The 16,206-nt window shown below is 42.4% G+C and overlaps 1 protein-coding gene across 2 annotated transcripts; it reads left to right on the top strand.

Annotated features, from left to right (window-relative positions):
• Positions 1 to 469: 469 nt before the first annotated feature.
• Positions 470 to 15,411, top strand: LOC103457453 (sine oculis-binding protein homolog). 2 transcript variants are annotated; one of them, XM_008397587.3, is made up of 7 exons: positions 470 to 825; positions 3,463 to 3,592; positions 3,874 to 4,068; positions 6,381 to 6,532; positions 7,530 to 7,625; positions 7,808 to 9,712; positions 12,839 to 15,411. In XM_008397587.3, exons 1-6 carry the CDS (start codon positions 733 to 735, stop codon positions 9,701 to 9,703), a joined length of 2,562 nt encoding a protein of 853 aa, XP_008395809.1. In that variant the 5' UTR covers positions 470 to 732; the 3' UTR covers positions 9,704 to 9,712; positions 12,839 to 15,411. The 2 variants fall into 2 exon arrangements, with proteins under 2 accessions (XP_008395809.1, XP_008395808.1); XM_008397586.3 differs by having other exon boundaries at positions 7,787 to 9,712.
• The last annotated feature ends 795 nt before the right edge of the window (positions 15,412 to 16,206 follow it).

Raw genomic sequence — 16,206 nt, 5'->3', positions numbered from 1 at the left:
CTGTTTCCAGCAACACGTGTTGATTCAGGGAGATTGAATGGAAATGCAAGCCGCACTTTTCAGATTTTTATTTGCAAAATAAAACTGAATAAAATATAACCTTCCATTTCACAGTTATGCAATGATTCGCCAACCAGTGCTTGGCTGCAACGTTGGAAGGAAAATAATGCCCCTTTGTTTCTGTAAAACCCAAATAAAATTCATTGAAACGTAGAATACAAATATTTTATAATTCAAAAGACGCTCCCGAGGACATTCAAAAGTCTGACTCAAATCCCTAAAATATGATGCGTCTTCATTCAAATTCTTAAACCGAGCGTTTCATTTAATCTTAAAACGTCACAGTAAAATACGACGTTCATGAATTTAAAAAGTTGGGTTTCCCCGCTGTGGATTTCACCTGTCGTGTCGCAGACGGAGTCTATTTTGAAAGTTTTAACAGGAAGACGCATGTTGTGCATCACTCAGAGCTTGGTAGCAGTGGAGAGAGGAGAGAGTGAGGGGATTGTTAAACAGCGGAGCCTCCAAAGAGGGGACTACACACGCATGTTCAGTGCTACCCGAATGGAGCGGAGCCCTAAACGAGAGACTCAGGCGTCCGGGGAATGACAGCCACTGTCACCGGGATTGACGAGTTCCCTCTGTGACTCTGCGCGACTCCGCGAAAACTTCCCCTCAGCTGACACTCGAGTCACCGATCCGGGTCGGATCCAGCCTGAACGGGACTACAGTATGCCAGAGATGGAGAAAGGCAGACCTCCGGAAAATAAACGCAGCAGGAAACCAGCGCACCCAGTGAAGAGGGAAATCAACCAGGAGATGAAGGTAGGAGGGTAGATTTGGAACAATTCTCTATACGCGCAAAATGCGCACAGATCAGTGTTTGTTGGAATAGTCCCGACATTGAACACTAATTACCCCCCCCCCTTTTTTTAAAATAATAATAATAAAAATAATAATAAAAATCATCATATATTTTTGTTGTTGGTAAGTTTAGAAAAAGCATGCCGCTTTTCAATTTTAGAGGACAACAATTGCATTTAAAGAAAAAAAATATATATATATATACTTTTTTTTAATATGAATGAAAGTTGTCGCCCAGATGTTGACTTTTTGATTAAATAATATTAGAATTGAAAATGGAAAGAACAGGCTGACACTTGGTCATCCAGTGACGCCATGGTGGGCCAGCTGTGGCCGGACGCGCACTCTCCAATGTCCAGAGGAGATCCAGATGTGCGTCACTTCTTCCCCGCTCCCTGCGGTGCGCTCAATCGCCGCACCACAGAGGCTCATGAGAAAGAGAGGGGAGGGCATTCATATTCCTTAAAATAGCCTGCTCCAGCCGCGTACTGGGAAAACTCTGCGGATCTGCCGTACAGCTGTAAAGAATGCAAACACGCATAGTAAATAAAAGTCTCACAAAGTGTTCAGAATCCCTCGCCGGGGTCTTTGGTTAAATCGCAGTAACAGACACGATTCCCTCCCACCATTATGAGCCCATTGCATGGAAACCAATCCGTGGATTGTGTGCTTTGTTTGGGTTTGGACACAGGCTATTTGAGACTCTTGACTCTGCTGTTAAAATGATATCTGAGGATCCTTGAAGCCGTAGCGAGGAAATCAAAAAAGACAACACGTCTTCCTGGGGAGGACGAGGGGAGGAAGGGGGCCTTCTATGGAGGAAAAAAAATCCGCTGTTTTTGTGTGTAAGTGGCTTGGATTGCAGCGTTTGATATCCACAGGAGGTGTTTTGTTTCATCTTAACTAATTTTAATCAAAACACTTGAAACACTATCCCCCTGGCCTGATGTAAGCCTGCCTGGGTTGGATCTCTGGGTCGGCCCAGTTTGTTGCCTTTGGCTTGCAGCTGCAGCTCTCTCTCTCTCTCTCTCTCTCTCTCTCTCTCTCTCTCTCTCTCTCTCTCTCTCTCTCTCTCTCTCTCTCTCCGTGGTTTGGGATATGGCTTGTCACTCTCACAAAGCAGATGTTTGTCTAAACTGCCAAAAAGAAACAAAAACAACATTGTGGGAAGTGCAGTGGGTGGATAAGGAGGAGGGAAAAGAAAAATCACTAAAAAAAAAAAAAAAAAAAAAAAAAAAACAGGAGAAAAGAGAAAGTGACACCGGGATATATGCAGATGGAAGAAGGCCCAAACAGTGAGAGAAACCGATTTCTAGTTCAACTGAGGTCTGCCCCGGTGTTTTCTCTGTAACGCATCTGTTTCAGCACCACTTCGGACCCCGCTGCCTCCACGTCAGAGCCCGATTCGCCGGCACCAGACACCGGATCCTTGACTTTAATCATCGTTAGGCATATTTAGCGGGATATGATACCGCCGCTTCCACTCACGCACCCACCCACCCACACTCACACTCACACTCACACTCACACTCACACACACACACACACACACGCACCCACACACACACACACACACACACGCACACGCACGCACACACCCGCACACGCACACACACGCATTCTCTCCCAGAACAGACAGAGCAAGAAAGTGAGCAAGCAAATAGGGAGAGATCCATTTCTGTCGGAGGCCCCGGGTTGCGGAGGTCGGAGCGAGGAAAGAATGTGCAGTCAGTACTACAAGCGCTGCAACACCACAGCACACTGGCTGTGTTGGAAAAGGGGGTGAAACCCGAGAGGCAGCGCCGTGTCGGGTGTCAGGCCTGGAAGGTGCCGGGATGTGGAGAGGAGGACAGGGCAGGGGTGGAGAAGTGGGTGGGTGTGTGGGGGGGTGGGGGGGGGAGATGGGAGGAAAGGGAAAAAAATGAAAAAAGAAACGAGACGAGAGTTTGGGGAAAGCTGGAGGAGGAGAGAAGGAGTTGTGGACGTTAGAAGGAGAAGAGAGGAGCGGGGCATTTCCGAGAACCGTGGGACCACTCGGTGGTGTTGGGTGTCCCGCTCTGATTTCTGCCCGTTCCGGATCAGGTTTCTCCTCCAATCGGGTTCCTCTAAAGCCACAGAGAGAGGTGGGTGGATAAAGAGAAAGACCTTAGTATATATTTTTTTTCATCTGGTCGTAATAATAATAATAAAAATAAATAAATAAATAAGCTGAGGTCACACATCAACATTTTTTTCAGAATAATATTCCTCTCTCCTTCTTTTTTCCAATTAAAAGGGATAAACAAAGGATGATTCATAGATTTCACACTGGTGTTGGGTTATAAACCTTTCCGTCTCAGATTAAGCAAGAGTAAACAACTTGAATACATCATGGAAAAAGAGTCGCACTGTACTCCACTGTGCCCCTATTCATTTCTCCCAACAGGGCCGTGGCTGAGAAAGAATCCCTCACTTTGTCTCAGACTAGGAAGCTTTGATTATGTTTACCATAGGATAAAAACTTCCAGTAATAACCCCAAGATGCACGTTCACAATTTCCTATTGCTTTGCTTGACATAAGTTGGAGTTCTGACTTTTGTTCCTCTTTATTTCTGGCAGACATTTGCAGAAAGCACTATGAATGAGCTCCTGGGATGGTACGGCTACGACAAGGTGGACCTCCGAGAGTCGGAGGCCAATGAGATCAGAAACTACAGGGAGAGGCGGCAGCATGTGTCTGTGCTAAAAGGTAAAGGGGGGGCAGGTGGTGACAGGTCACTGTTTAGAGCAGCGTTACACCAACTAACAGGTTCAGCAGGTTATAATGCAGACACTGAGTCACTGCAAGACATCGTCTCCTGTGGCTGCAAGTCCTCAAGTTACATTCAACCAGATGTGCCTGTTGTTTTTGCAGAAGTTATCATGTCCTCCCGTAAAGCACACTGTGGTTTTACGTTGCTGTATTGTTTTACAAAAGCTGGATTCCTGTTACAGTTTTTTTTTATTTTTTATCTTTTTGTCCGTTCCCAGAAAACTCGTTGCCAAAACCCAAGAGCCTGGACGCCAAAGTCAGCCACTCAGTCCTGGCCATGAAGAGTGGAGAGAGGGACCTCTCCAGTGTCCCTTCCTCGTCTCAATCTTCTTCCTCAACAAGCTCGATCCTGACCACGCCGAAGGAGCACAAGAATGCCCCTGTCATCGTCCCCCTCATAAAACCTTCAGCAGGTACGAGAGGTCTTCTCCAGCTATCAAGAACTAAGTGGCCTCTGCTAAGCCTGCACATTAAAATATGTCTTTGGTTTACAAGCATAGCGCACCAGAACTGATAATCCATGATATTTACTGTATGTCCTGCGAGGCCAGAGTGTAAGATCAGCTGCAAGCGATGGAACAGGTATTAGTTTCAGTTCTTTCCTGAGCAGTAACTGAAGCTCCAGAGAAAGTGAGGAGCTGCTGCAGTTACATGACATGTGTGTTTATCCTTCAGTTACACGGTGCTTATCACTGGGTAAAGGGTTCTTAACACTGAAGTGGCTATTTCTAGTGAAATACTAACAAACCTTGAGGTTATCTGGAAATGCACCTATCAGAAATTTCCGATAAAGATTTGAACTGAGTCCAGTTTCTTTGTAGAACCATAGTTGCCAATATTCATAATATTTTGTTTAGCCTTCCTGATTCCTGATGTGAAGAATATTACATTATGAGCATGAGTGATGTCACACTGTGTGAGAGAGACAGAATGATCACTCTAATCAGAGCACAGCTAAATTACAAAAAGAACAACATCATTTGAAATGAACATTTTTAACTTTCATTTCCATCTTATTTTTCATAGCTGAAATTAGTATGACGGTCAGCATAACTAGCAGTAAACAACAGTCTGCAGGTTAATTCCTTAAAGTACCTGCAGCAGACAGCTTCTTTTTGAGCAAGAAGATTCAAGTTAAAAACAAGTGAAAGTGTGAAACCATGAAAGATCAAATTGACAAACAACTACCAAAGTTTTGCACACCAACCTGAAGGAAATACTGACTTGCCTTTTCCTTTTAAATAAATTCTTAGAGCCTTTGTGCCTCCCAGATGCTCAAAACAGCCAACCTTTAGTTACCAAAGAGTTATTAGCAGAAACTATTGGTGCTGGAGTATGATGCATGCACTATTTAACCCCCTTATCGGTTGCTCCAAAAACAAAACATGTTGTCCAGTGGGTTCATGAGGACACTAGTGTCATCATGACTGTTAATGGGTTTAAAAAAAGATAAAATTTTTGAGTCTCTGACTTCCCTGGTAAAAAAGAAAAGTTCCCAGTTCTGGTCAGCAGCTTCTTTCTCAGTGGTTCTCTGGACCGCCTTCTGAATTCATGACAGTCCTCATTGGTTGTAGTAATATAATGTTGATGTACTGTGAAAATTCAAAATATGTAAAGTCATAAAGTTGATGTGAGAGAAACCTAAGATGATATTTGGTGGATATCATAATAGTTTGATGTGCAACAAATTTTTTTGTATTTGCTTGTAATCTGAAGGAGTTTGCAAATTTGCAGATAAAAATCCACTATGTTACCAAACAGGATCTGAAAATTCAACAAGATAGCTGTAACATAGTCTGCCTGTAATCTACTGCAGTCAATGCTGTGTCAGTTTTCGCTTCCCTAATTTGATGAAACATCCCCAGTGAAGGTACGAACTGAGCTGTCGCAGGACGCTTGGACACACTGAAGGGTGTTGTAAGCATGAACTGGTACCGCTTGAGCGTGGTGCCTTCACTGACCTGTAAAAGATCAGGGTTTTGTGTTTAAGAGAGGCTAATCACAGGTCAGAGACTAATAAGTACTAAATCCAGCCATCATCTCTAGAGAAATTAGAAGTAAATTTTATTACCTAAATCAATATAATTTTTGTTACTATAAATGTGGACTACTAACGTTCTTGTGGAGAACTTTTCTTGTGACTGCCAATTTACCCATTAAAGAAATATATGAGGCAAAACAGGATTTTCATTTGAAAGAGTCTATGAGAGAAAAGTGTTTCTTTCCGTTCCCTCCATGCTTTTTCACTACTCAGACATATGAGTTATCCTCACTTTTCATGGATGTGAGTAGCCTGAAAAATGCTGACATGATCATTATCAATCAACGATTGCCGGATAGTTTGGTCAAAACAGAATTTCACTGTCCATGTAGTTTCTCACTACAACAAACCTGCTTAAATCCCAGCTGGCAATAAGGTGTTCGCAGATGTAACAGGATATCTGGACTCTGATAAAATACAAGCCTGAGACACCTTCATTTAATTTATTACAGGATGCACTGGCTGGAAGCTTTGGAGCACATCCAGTTTTAAGTAAATGGTTTGAGATTCTACTCTATGTCTAACTTGTTTAGCTGTTTAATAAGCTCTGAGGAAATTAAATAGTTTTTATGTATGTCCACCTGCGCAGATTTAAAGCGATGCATGCGATTTTTGCGCAGAATTATGCAAAAAATATCTCTGATTACCCTGATTTCTTTGCTTTTTTTTCCCATCTCTCTGCAGTGGAAGATGTGCAGAATGTGCAAATAGTCTGCGTTTGGTGCCAGAAGGAGGGAGTAAAGCGCTACTCGCTGTGTATGGGCTCAGAGCTCAAGAGCTTCTGCAGTGAGAAGTGTTTTGCCGCCTGTAGACGGGCCTACTTCAAGCGCAACAAGGTTGGTGATGGAGTACAACAATTAACCTGTGATGATTAATGAATACGGGTACCCTAACCCTAAATACGTGCATAGCATAACCAGAAACAGTCAGGTGCCTACACAAACACATACATCTGTGACTGAGGGAATTTAAGCCTCATATGTCTTCTTGCAGGTTCAAAGACTTTCAACAACAAATTCTTTCAATCTTTAAAGGTCAGAAGTGATTGGTTTATTTAAAGGATCCATTTAAGGAGTGGAGGGAGGTCAAACTTTGCACAGGACACGTAGGATCAGTTTCAAGTTAATGCAAAAGGGGCCGGCCATTAAGTGGCTTTGGTCTGGAGGACAGGAAAGCTGCAACTGTAGAGAAACACTCCGATGCACAAAGCCATGTTTTTTTTCCCTTTCCACCGCAAAAAGATTACCTGATATTTAAATATTCAGGATGACATACCGATGTGTGGTGTTTCATCTTTCTTGTTTTGTTTTTTTTTTCTTTTTTAAACAACAGAGAGACACATAGTAAATATGAGCAGAGTGTGCACAACAAGCTGTCTAGTTTTTTTTTTTTTGTGGCAGGGGAGGAAAGCACTTCTGCTGGCTTGTTGCTGCTTGTCTGAGAGGAAGGCCAGAAGGCCTGGGGCGAGGTGTCCACTTTCAGTGCATACCATACCTTCAGCTGCCTCATGTTTCGTAACTCAACACGACTCATTGGGTCACAGAGATGGGGGAGCACTCAGATCCCCTGCAGATCGTCTTACATGAATCAGAAGGAATTTCCTTATATTAATTCTGTCAGGGGAAGGAAAAAAATAAAGCACTGCATCAACACCAAAATAAGTAGCATGAAACTTTAACTTTTTTATTGACCTTTGTATTTTGACCTTGATGCTTCATAAAGAGGAACATCGAGTGATATGTGATTATCTCACAACAATTCCAGTGTAATCTTTAAAGATACTAGTGTTCCTTCTAGTGGTGTGTTTGTCACTTTGTGGTTTCTCCTTGTTAGGCCAGAGATGAAGACCTCCATGTCGAGACATCCCCTCAGCGCCCCCATCCTGAGGACTCACCCAGATTAGTGTTAAAGATAAACACTAATGTCAGAGTAAGAGGAAATTATTAATGTTTTCTTTATTATTCTTGGGAAATTATTGATAGGTATAAAATGTATCATCCAGATACACCAGAAAAACCCATTTTCTCCCTGTTTTTGTATGTTTAAATAAGTTTGAAGCAAGAATGGGATCCTTCATTGACCTCCCGCAGTCTCTCTCGCCTGTGCCACAGGTTTGTGACTGGTGCAAGCATGTTCGTCACACAAAGGAGTACCTGGACTTTGGATCTGGTGAAGAACGGCTTCAGTTCTGCAGCATCAAATGTCTCAACCAGTACAAGATGGATGTCTTCTACCGAGAAGCTCGTGCAGCCCTAACCAGCACCAGCTCCAGCCCAAACAGAAACAGTCAGGATGGGAGAGTGGATGGCAATGTACCGGGGCAGAAGCTACTTACTCCTGAGTCTTGGAACAGCAGCACCATCAGTACGGGGGATGCACGCAATCGAAATCTCTCTCCCAAAGGATCAGTCCTAATTCATGGACCGGTGGAATCAACATCTTTGTCATCCTCAGAAGCATCATCTTCTTCATCCTCTTCAAGGGTCTCGGTTTCAGGGCTTAAGAACCTGGAGAGATCCATACCTACTATGGATGTCACACCTCATCCAGCTCCTCTTCCTCCTCCACCTCCTCGCCCACCTCTGGATCAAAAGCCATTACCTCAAATCCCCATGCCCTTCATCAGGCCCCCGCTTCATGCTCAGGGTCTAAAGAGTCCCCTGGCCAATCCTCCCAGACATGCAGGCCCTCCTTCCAGCCCTATCCACAGACCACCTCACTCTCCTCTTTTGCAGCCCCCTACCTCTTCTTCAATGAATCCCCCAGGACTTATGCACCCTTTTCCTGGTGCCTATTTCCCTGGCTTACACTCACCTCCTCTAAACCTAATGCCAAGAGGACCTGTCCCAGTGCCTCCAATAATGAACTACGGTATCCCCTCTTTTAGTCCTCTTTTACCCCATCCCACAGTCCTGGTTCCTTATCCTATTATTGTTCCCTTACCTGTACCCATACCTATTCCAATTCCAATTCCAGTCCCTCCTAAAACAGCCTTTGAAACGCCAAATCATGGTGGAGTTATCCAGCCTGTACCAGAAGGGGTAGAGAGGGCTAGATCCAGGACTACTAGGTCTGTGTCTCCAGATATCCCTGAAGAGGCTAGTAGAGTGGAGGCAAACAAACTGGGGGGGAGCTTTTCTCAAACCTTCACTTCAACAAATGAACCCAACCTGAAGGACATAGATTGGGTTAAATCAGAAAGGCAATTTTTGTCCCCATTAGCCACACCTCAAACTAAACCACTCTCCCCCAGAGCACAGTGTAATGAATTGTCCTGCCCAACCAAAATCTCTGAGGGACTGACAGACTATAAAACTATACATCAGCAGACAGAGCGACAAGTCATCCAAAGGGTTCTCCAGAGGACCCAAGTGAAGTTAGAGCCCAGTGCCAATGGGATGGTGGATCTGGCAGCACTGGGAGAATCAGGACCTGGCCAGTTTAACAGACCAGGGTTCCACAATATCATCAGACCGAACATTACTCTGCCACCGTCACCTTCAAATGACTTCCAGCAATCGGACTCCCTCACTCCACCTTCTAACAGCCCATCCAGTCCCATGGAGAGCAGCCATTCACACAATGTCAAGCCCTCTACTCAGAGCCATCCTCAAAATGGTACATCATCCACACCCACGAGTTTGGACTCTTCCTTATCCCAAAGAATACCAGTGACACCCCAAGATTCTTCACTCAATGAACTCGAAGCTATCAAAGAAAACAAATGTTCTGTTGTTAGCCCAGTGCTAGTCGAGGGTCCAGTTGGTCAGTTAGAAGGGCCCTTAACAACCAGTGGGGGTGCAGGGGAGGATTCCCACGTTCCAGATGAGGACCACGCTTATGCCCTGCCCACAGCACCAAAGACAGGTGGGACCACATCCCCATTACTCTTGCCCAAACTCAGGGACAAGGGTAGCTTACGGAGTCCTGCCAACATGCCCAATGCAGTGGAGATGGAGCCAGCCTTGAAGAGGCGATGCCTGAGGATCCGAGATCAGAATAAATAGAGAAACAAGGTGAGTAACTTTACTAGAATATGATGTGGAACGTATAGAAATTATTACTTTAAGCATCTCTTCATATGTTTATGGTATTATGACTTGGCCCACTAACTGTACAGTTACATGGAAAATGGAAAAATGAAGGGGTTCTTGTCCCAGTTTGTACATCAATGCATGTCACTAACACTAACATTTATCTGGTTTATATTAAACTCAAAGTTTATGCTCCTAAACCTGAATGTGCTATGAGTTCATAGTTTAAATCCACTCAATTACTACAGACTAAAAATTTATTTTCTAGCATTTGACGTGTTGATCACAGGGTCAGAGCCAGTTCAGGAAAATGTTGCGCAATGAACGGCATCGCTTGTTAACTGCTCGATATTTCCAGTTGTGGTTTAATAACAATGTAAAGTGTAAAAAGGTATTTGTATGGAGATTCACACATACACAGTGCAAGATTAATCACTGGTCTCACAGTGTGCACATGGTCACTAAACAGTATGGCGCCAACCAGAGAGAATCCCGGTAACCTGGCACCTTTATGTGGGCTAAGGTTACAGCAGGGAGAGGAGGTGGAGGGCAGAAGCAGTGAGAGTGACTTTGAAAGGCAATCACTTCACCACAACCTGACAGTCACAATGCTTTGTTTGCATGACTGCCTGTATTATAGGCTTGGATTTGCTGGTGAATATTAGTCTGTTTAAGATAGACAGACAATATACTGGTTTTAATTAAACAAGGCCATGCCCTCATCACGACCAGTTGGCAACTTATCAAAAATGTTATGAGTTCATTGCAACTGCTTACCCGAAGAAGTTTTTGAAATAAGTCACACTTATTTCAGAATATTATATTATATTTGAAGTGTGGCTTAGTTCAAATATAGCTCTCTATTTGATAGATAACTCTTGGCATCTTTATTTAGCATGAATCCATCGCTGGTCTTGACAGCTGAAGATAACATTAAGTGACAGATTAAGGTGATGGCAGCCTTCTGATACAACTCTAATCTTAATAAAAGTTTTGTGTGAACATGACTTTATGAACTTTTAAGCTGTTGTCATATTTGCATTAGTTGCTTACACAAAATGTGGATGGGAAACAAAGATTGAAGCCACAGTGGAACCAGTGATCCTCCATGCAATGACAAGGGAATATCTTGTCATTGCAGTGTTTTTGGGTGAGAGCAACTGTCATAGAGAAATGATCGGCATTAGATCTTAGATCTAATCATGTAAATAACCATTGACCTCAGTGTACATAACTGCTCAATACTCAATGATTATGGTTCAGAGAGTTATAAAATAGCATTTGCAAAGACCACGGTGACATATTTGATTTTTGGAATTGCTTTTACTGGTTGAGGATCATTTTGATCTTGGCTCTACTCAGACTGCAAACTTCCATTGTCTGGACTAAAGCTACTGCTTTACCCTCAACAAAACCTCCCTTCAATAGTCTAGAACTGTCCCTTTAACTGTAAACTATGAAGTGACACCGATATCGTTCTGACATTGTTTTGTTAGAATGCAGCAGGGGAGCTTTCTCTCTTTTGGACCAATCAAAAGCCCTTCTTGATTTCACTCGCCTTGTAGTCCAAATGGCAGTAACATTACCCATCATCCTCACTCGTGGTATCTTACCATAACAAGATCGTGTTTCTGGTTTACTGTATGTGCTGAGATTAATCCACTGATATTAGAGAGATGGCTTAGATTTCAACCTGCCTGTTTTTCACTTCGTATCCCTTTCCAAAGGCCAGGGGTCACACTAGTGATTGCGTTTAAATCTGACAGCTGCTAAATAGAGATTGAACAATTCATCTAAATCCGTATCTTGGATTGCAGATGTTTGACTGACTCTGTGTAGCAGAAGAGTTTTCACTCAATTAGTGTCCTTTTGCATTTTTACCAAATGAGTCTTGCAAAGGTCCTTACAGCTACAAACTTCATTATACTTCTCTGAGATTTTCTTTACTAGACCAATGCAAAATTAAAATTAAAGAAATTAAAGGAAAAAAGGGATGCTTGGTTTTTCAATTTTCCTCATTATTGTTGTGGCAACAGCATGCTGTGGGGATGGAACATTGCTAACCCTTTTTGCCTTACATGCAAAACATTGTATGAAGAGAAAAACTTAACTCTGCACATCACTCCAAACACTCCATTCCCACAATGATCCATGGTGGTGGCAGCATCATGCTGCGGGGAGGCTTTTCCTTCCGCAGGGAGAGCGAAGCTGATCAGAGTTGATGGGTGAAGCTTACTACAAGGAAATTCTGGAAGAAAATTAATTTCATTTGGCATTATTTGCCTTGCATTTGAAAATTATCCACCACTTTGTTTTGATCTGTTACACCAAACTGCAAGAAATGACATTGACGGTTATGGTTATAGTGTGACCAAATGTGGAAAAGTTCAAAGCACATAAATACTTCAACAGGACGTTGTATGCTAACTATTATATTTGGAATAACAATGCCTTAGTCATGTCGTTCAAACAGATGTATGCTCTTTCGTTGTCTGTAACAGGATCCGGCTGCTGTCTTTGGATGACTTTAGTTTGCCACCTCTGTCCTCTGAGCTGAGCTGCTCTATTGTCCCAACTGTAAAAATTCTTTTTAAACAAACACCCACTCTGACAAAGTCAGCAGCCGACTGGAAGATTTTACCTCAAGAGAAAGCCAGTTTTTTTTTTTTTTTCCTTTTCGTCTCATTTTTCTTTGCCTTTATTTGGGATATTTTATAGCTCCGTGTAACCTGACTCCACCACATGGGTATTCACTGAGCGTTTGAAACTAAAACGCAATGGGACAGAGCAAGTACAGAGTCCTGCTTTGGTCCTTACATGTATGTGTGTGTTTGACTTTAATATGTGTGTTTGAATTAAAGCGTGCGAAAGAGAAAATAGGCCAGATGTTTTTGGTTTGATTGCACCCTATGCAGCAGTTATCTGAGTGTTGACATGACTAAAAGCCTCATTCGAAGTGTTTATGCAGAATGGGTGGATTAGGGAATGAGCGTCCAGAGCTGTAGATCTTGTTTTAAGATATGGCAGAAATGAAATGTAGCATTTCTTTGCTCTTTGTCCTCTTTCTCCTGTTTTTCAAAACGTCTATCATCCTGTCCAAATGAACAGATTCCCTGCTTGACGTCGCCCAGCAGTGCCAGATTCAGCGCCACGCCGTTGTGTGGACAACACCAGAATGAACACCCTCCTGCCCGCCTGCCTGCCTGTCCCTCAGCCCGTCAGACCAGCAGGGTGCCAACCCAGGAAGCAGTCCAGATGGCCGAGTCATCACAAATCAACAACGTGGAAGAACACACAACTCAGTCACACGTTTTTTTTTGTTTTTTTTTTCTTCTCCTTTGGACCAAAAAGTATCACTGGGTTGTGTGTTGCATTGAGCTGACTGAGAGTTTGAAAGGGAGGTCCTCAGATCCACGTCCTGTCTGACATTGCCCTCAAGCGTTTATATACGCGCAAGTTAGTGTGGCTGCCCAGATGCGCTACTCCTCCTCCCTCTCCTCCTCGCCTTACTCCACTCAGCAGACAGCGCTCTGATCAGCCTTGTGTGGTCTTCTCAGATGGAGTCTGAACATGATCTCTTTCCAGGGGAAACGGTTTGTTTTCTCTGCCCGGCTTGCACAAAGAGCCACATTGTTTCTCTCCTCATATCCCACGCTAACTCCCCACTCCAGGTTTTGAGTTACCTGGCCGATCGGGGCTCAAACTTCAGGAGCAGGGTTTTTCTTCCTCTTTCTATTTTTTTGAGCAAAAGCCAGGAATATAGTATAGCCTTTTCTATTTCGCCTATCCGCCCAACATAAATACAAGACATGCTACACTCGCTCGGTTCTGAGATTTTATCCCCTTGCAAGTGATTGCCTGAGATTTGCCAGCCTTCTCACTTCTTCTGAGAAAGGAGAGAAATCTAGTGAGATGAATACTTTATCCGCAGGCAAGTTTCTCCCAAGTGTTGGGAGAGTCAGGCCGAAGATTTCCCGAGGAAAGCTAAACTACGAAGGATGTATGAGGATGCGCTCACCGGTGCACCGTAGCTTTGGTAATCCAAGGTTCCTGATCGTCTTGACAAAGATGGTACACATTGGTCACTATTTCCCCTTCTGATCTCCAAACTCAGAACGACTTATAGCACTGGGTGCCATGCATGCTTGCAGTCTCCTGACAGGGTATTTGATTTCAATATTTTTTGCTCTTATCTGACAATTCTGTAAAGAAAGATCAGCTTTGTAATATTACCAGATGAGGTATTACACTCGAAAGCATCAAATGCTGTAGCAAACAGTGATCAGTATTACAGTTGCCACGGTTGATGAGGACACTTGCGTTCAGACAGATAGCTTTGAGGCTTGTCAACACTTCATTTTTGCAATTAAAAGGTACAATTTGATGTTATATTAACTTATGGAAGAAGCATAGGTAAAGTTTCATTTGATGCATTTTTTTTGTTGTTGTTGTATTTTTATTTGAATATATTTTGTGAGTGCCGAAACAATTTTGTGCCCTTTCACGTTATTATTATGATAAATGCCCACTAGAGGGCAGTGTTTGCCTTTTTAAAACTTTGCACCTGATTACATAGAGTCCCTTATGCAGTTTGCATAAAGTTATTAGTTATAAAAAAAAAAAAAATCACTCATTGCTATTTTACTGATATCAGATGCCAAATACAGACATTTTGCTATTATTTTCTCTTTGATACTAAATACTGCCATCAAGGTTCTCTTTATTCATGGCATTGGACAATTCACTCCCTTTGAGCTCCTCCATATTTTGTCGTACAAGCACAGACCTGGTGTACTTCCTTATGCCTGTATGTGATTGAAAGGAAAATAACCACATTTTGTTGCAACTGCTGCTGTAAGTCTTTTGGAATAAGTCTCTACCAGGTTTGCACTTGTAGAAATTGCCAATTTTGCCAATTTTGCAAAAATGTCAATTGCAAAAAGTGAAAGGGATACATTAAATTAATTTGCAAGTAAAATATGGTTGATTAAAAAATACACTACCCGTTACTTTGAACTCACCATTCATTCAGTGAAACAGTGGTGGAAGAGTCATGGTGTGGGGATTCTTTCTGAAGCAGAGCTAATGGAGCTAATTACAGGTCAAACATCATTGGAAGAAAAGAACCTCAAAACTGGGAAAAAAAAAAAATGGAGGCTGAGGTGACAGTTTTTCCCAAAAGACTTTGTGGGCTTCAAATCTGAAATTCAGTGTGTTCTTACTCATGCAGTTGCAACACTTTTCTTTTGTTCTGTTGATTCTGGGTCACCTAGTTTCTGCAGGTAATTCCATAATGGTGGATTCATCCTCAGCCAGTAAGGAAACTTTGTCAACAGCCTCTGTGAGTCAGTGGTGACATCACTGCTGAAAAACAGCTGCACCGTCAACAACCGGGTGCCCAATTTAGTAGCACAAGCCAAATCATTTACAACCTCAAATGCCAATATTCATTTACTTCCTTTTATTAATTATTGGAACTTGACAAGAAAACAAAAGTTTGTTGCTTTTGCAGCCTGGCCAATAGGTACTGTCTGACCTCCACTTGACACACATTTAGCCTTCAGTCTGGAATGAAACCGTCAGATTGTTTGTATTGAATAAATATTATATATCCAAGATCCTTGATTGAGATCTCTTTGTAAAAATAAAAATAAATAAATGTTATTCTATGAGCAAAGACACATTTATGATATTGGTTTTTCTTTTCTTCCTCTTTTTTTTTTTTTTTTACAATTATTTTTTCAATTCCCGTTTGAAGTTCTACAATTTACATTATGAAATCATCAAACACGCCCATAAGAGAAATAACTATATTGTGACACTGACGCACCATGGACCCTGTAAATATCTATTCTTAGTGCCAACTTGTCTGAAAGGCTGCGAGTCAACATTCCTGAAATACTTAAAGCTGCTCCAGCCTATGCACTGTGACTGTAAAACCGATGGATGAGATAAGACAGCAGGAATCTCGGCTAATTTCAGACTTTCTTATTATTATTATCAGCATCATAGAGAGACAAGTGATAGATCGACATGCTTTATGTCAGGTGTGAAGACAAAAAGTTAAAAGCAAAGAATATTGAACTTGTAAAAGGAAGTCGACGACATGTGCTGAGTCCTTTGCAGCAAGTTACAAATCCCCTCCATGGGAGAACCGGATGTAAAGAAATTTCTCAAAATAAAAGGATTTTGTTTTTCAACATTTATTTATTTATCCAGCATTGTCTGTACCCTCTTCTTCAGGGTTGACCTGGACAGATCACAGGGCAACACAGAGACAGCTGGGGCAGATAGCCATGCATTTACATATACAGGGACTTTAGACTAATGTTTGGTGTTCAGACTAATTATTTAATCTGACAATTGTGTTTCCTGACTCAACAAAGAAGCCAGAGTACCTAGAGAGAACCCATGTGTGCACAGGAAGCAGGAAGAACATGAAAACTCCATGCAAACAGACTCAGGCTGCTTGCATA

Source organism: Poecilia reticulata, chromosome 21 (assembly GCF_904066995.2).
Source record: "Poecilia reticulata chromosome 21, P_reticulata-male-v2, whole genome shotgun sequence".
Lineage (NCBI taxonomy): Eukaryota > Metazoa > Chordata > Actinopteri > Cyprinodontiformes > Poeciliidae > Poecilia > Poecilia reticulata.
This window is presented reverse-complemented; position numbering and strand designations above follow the sequence as displayed.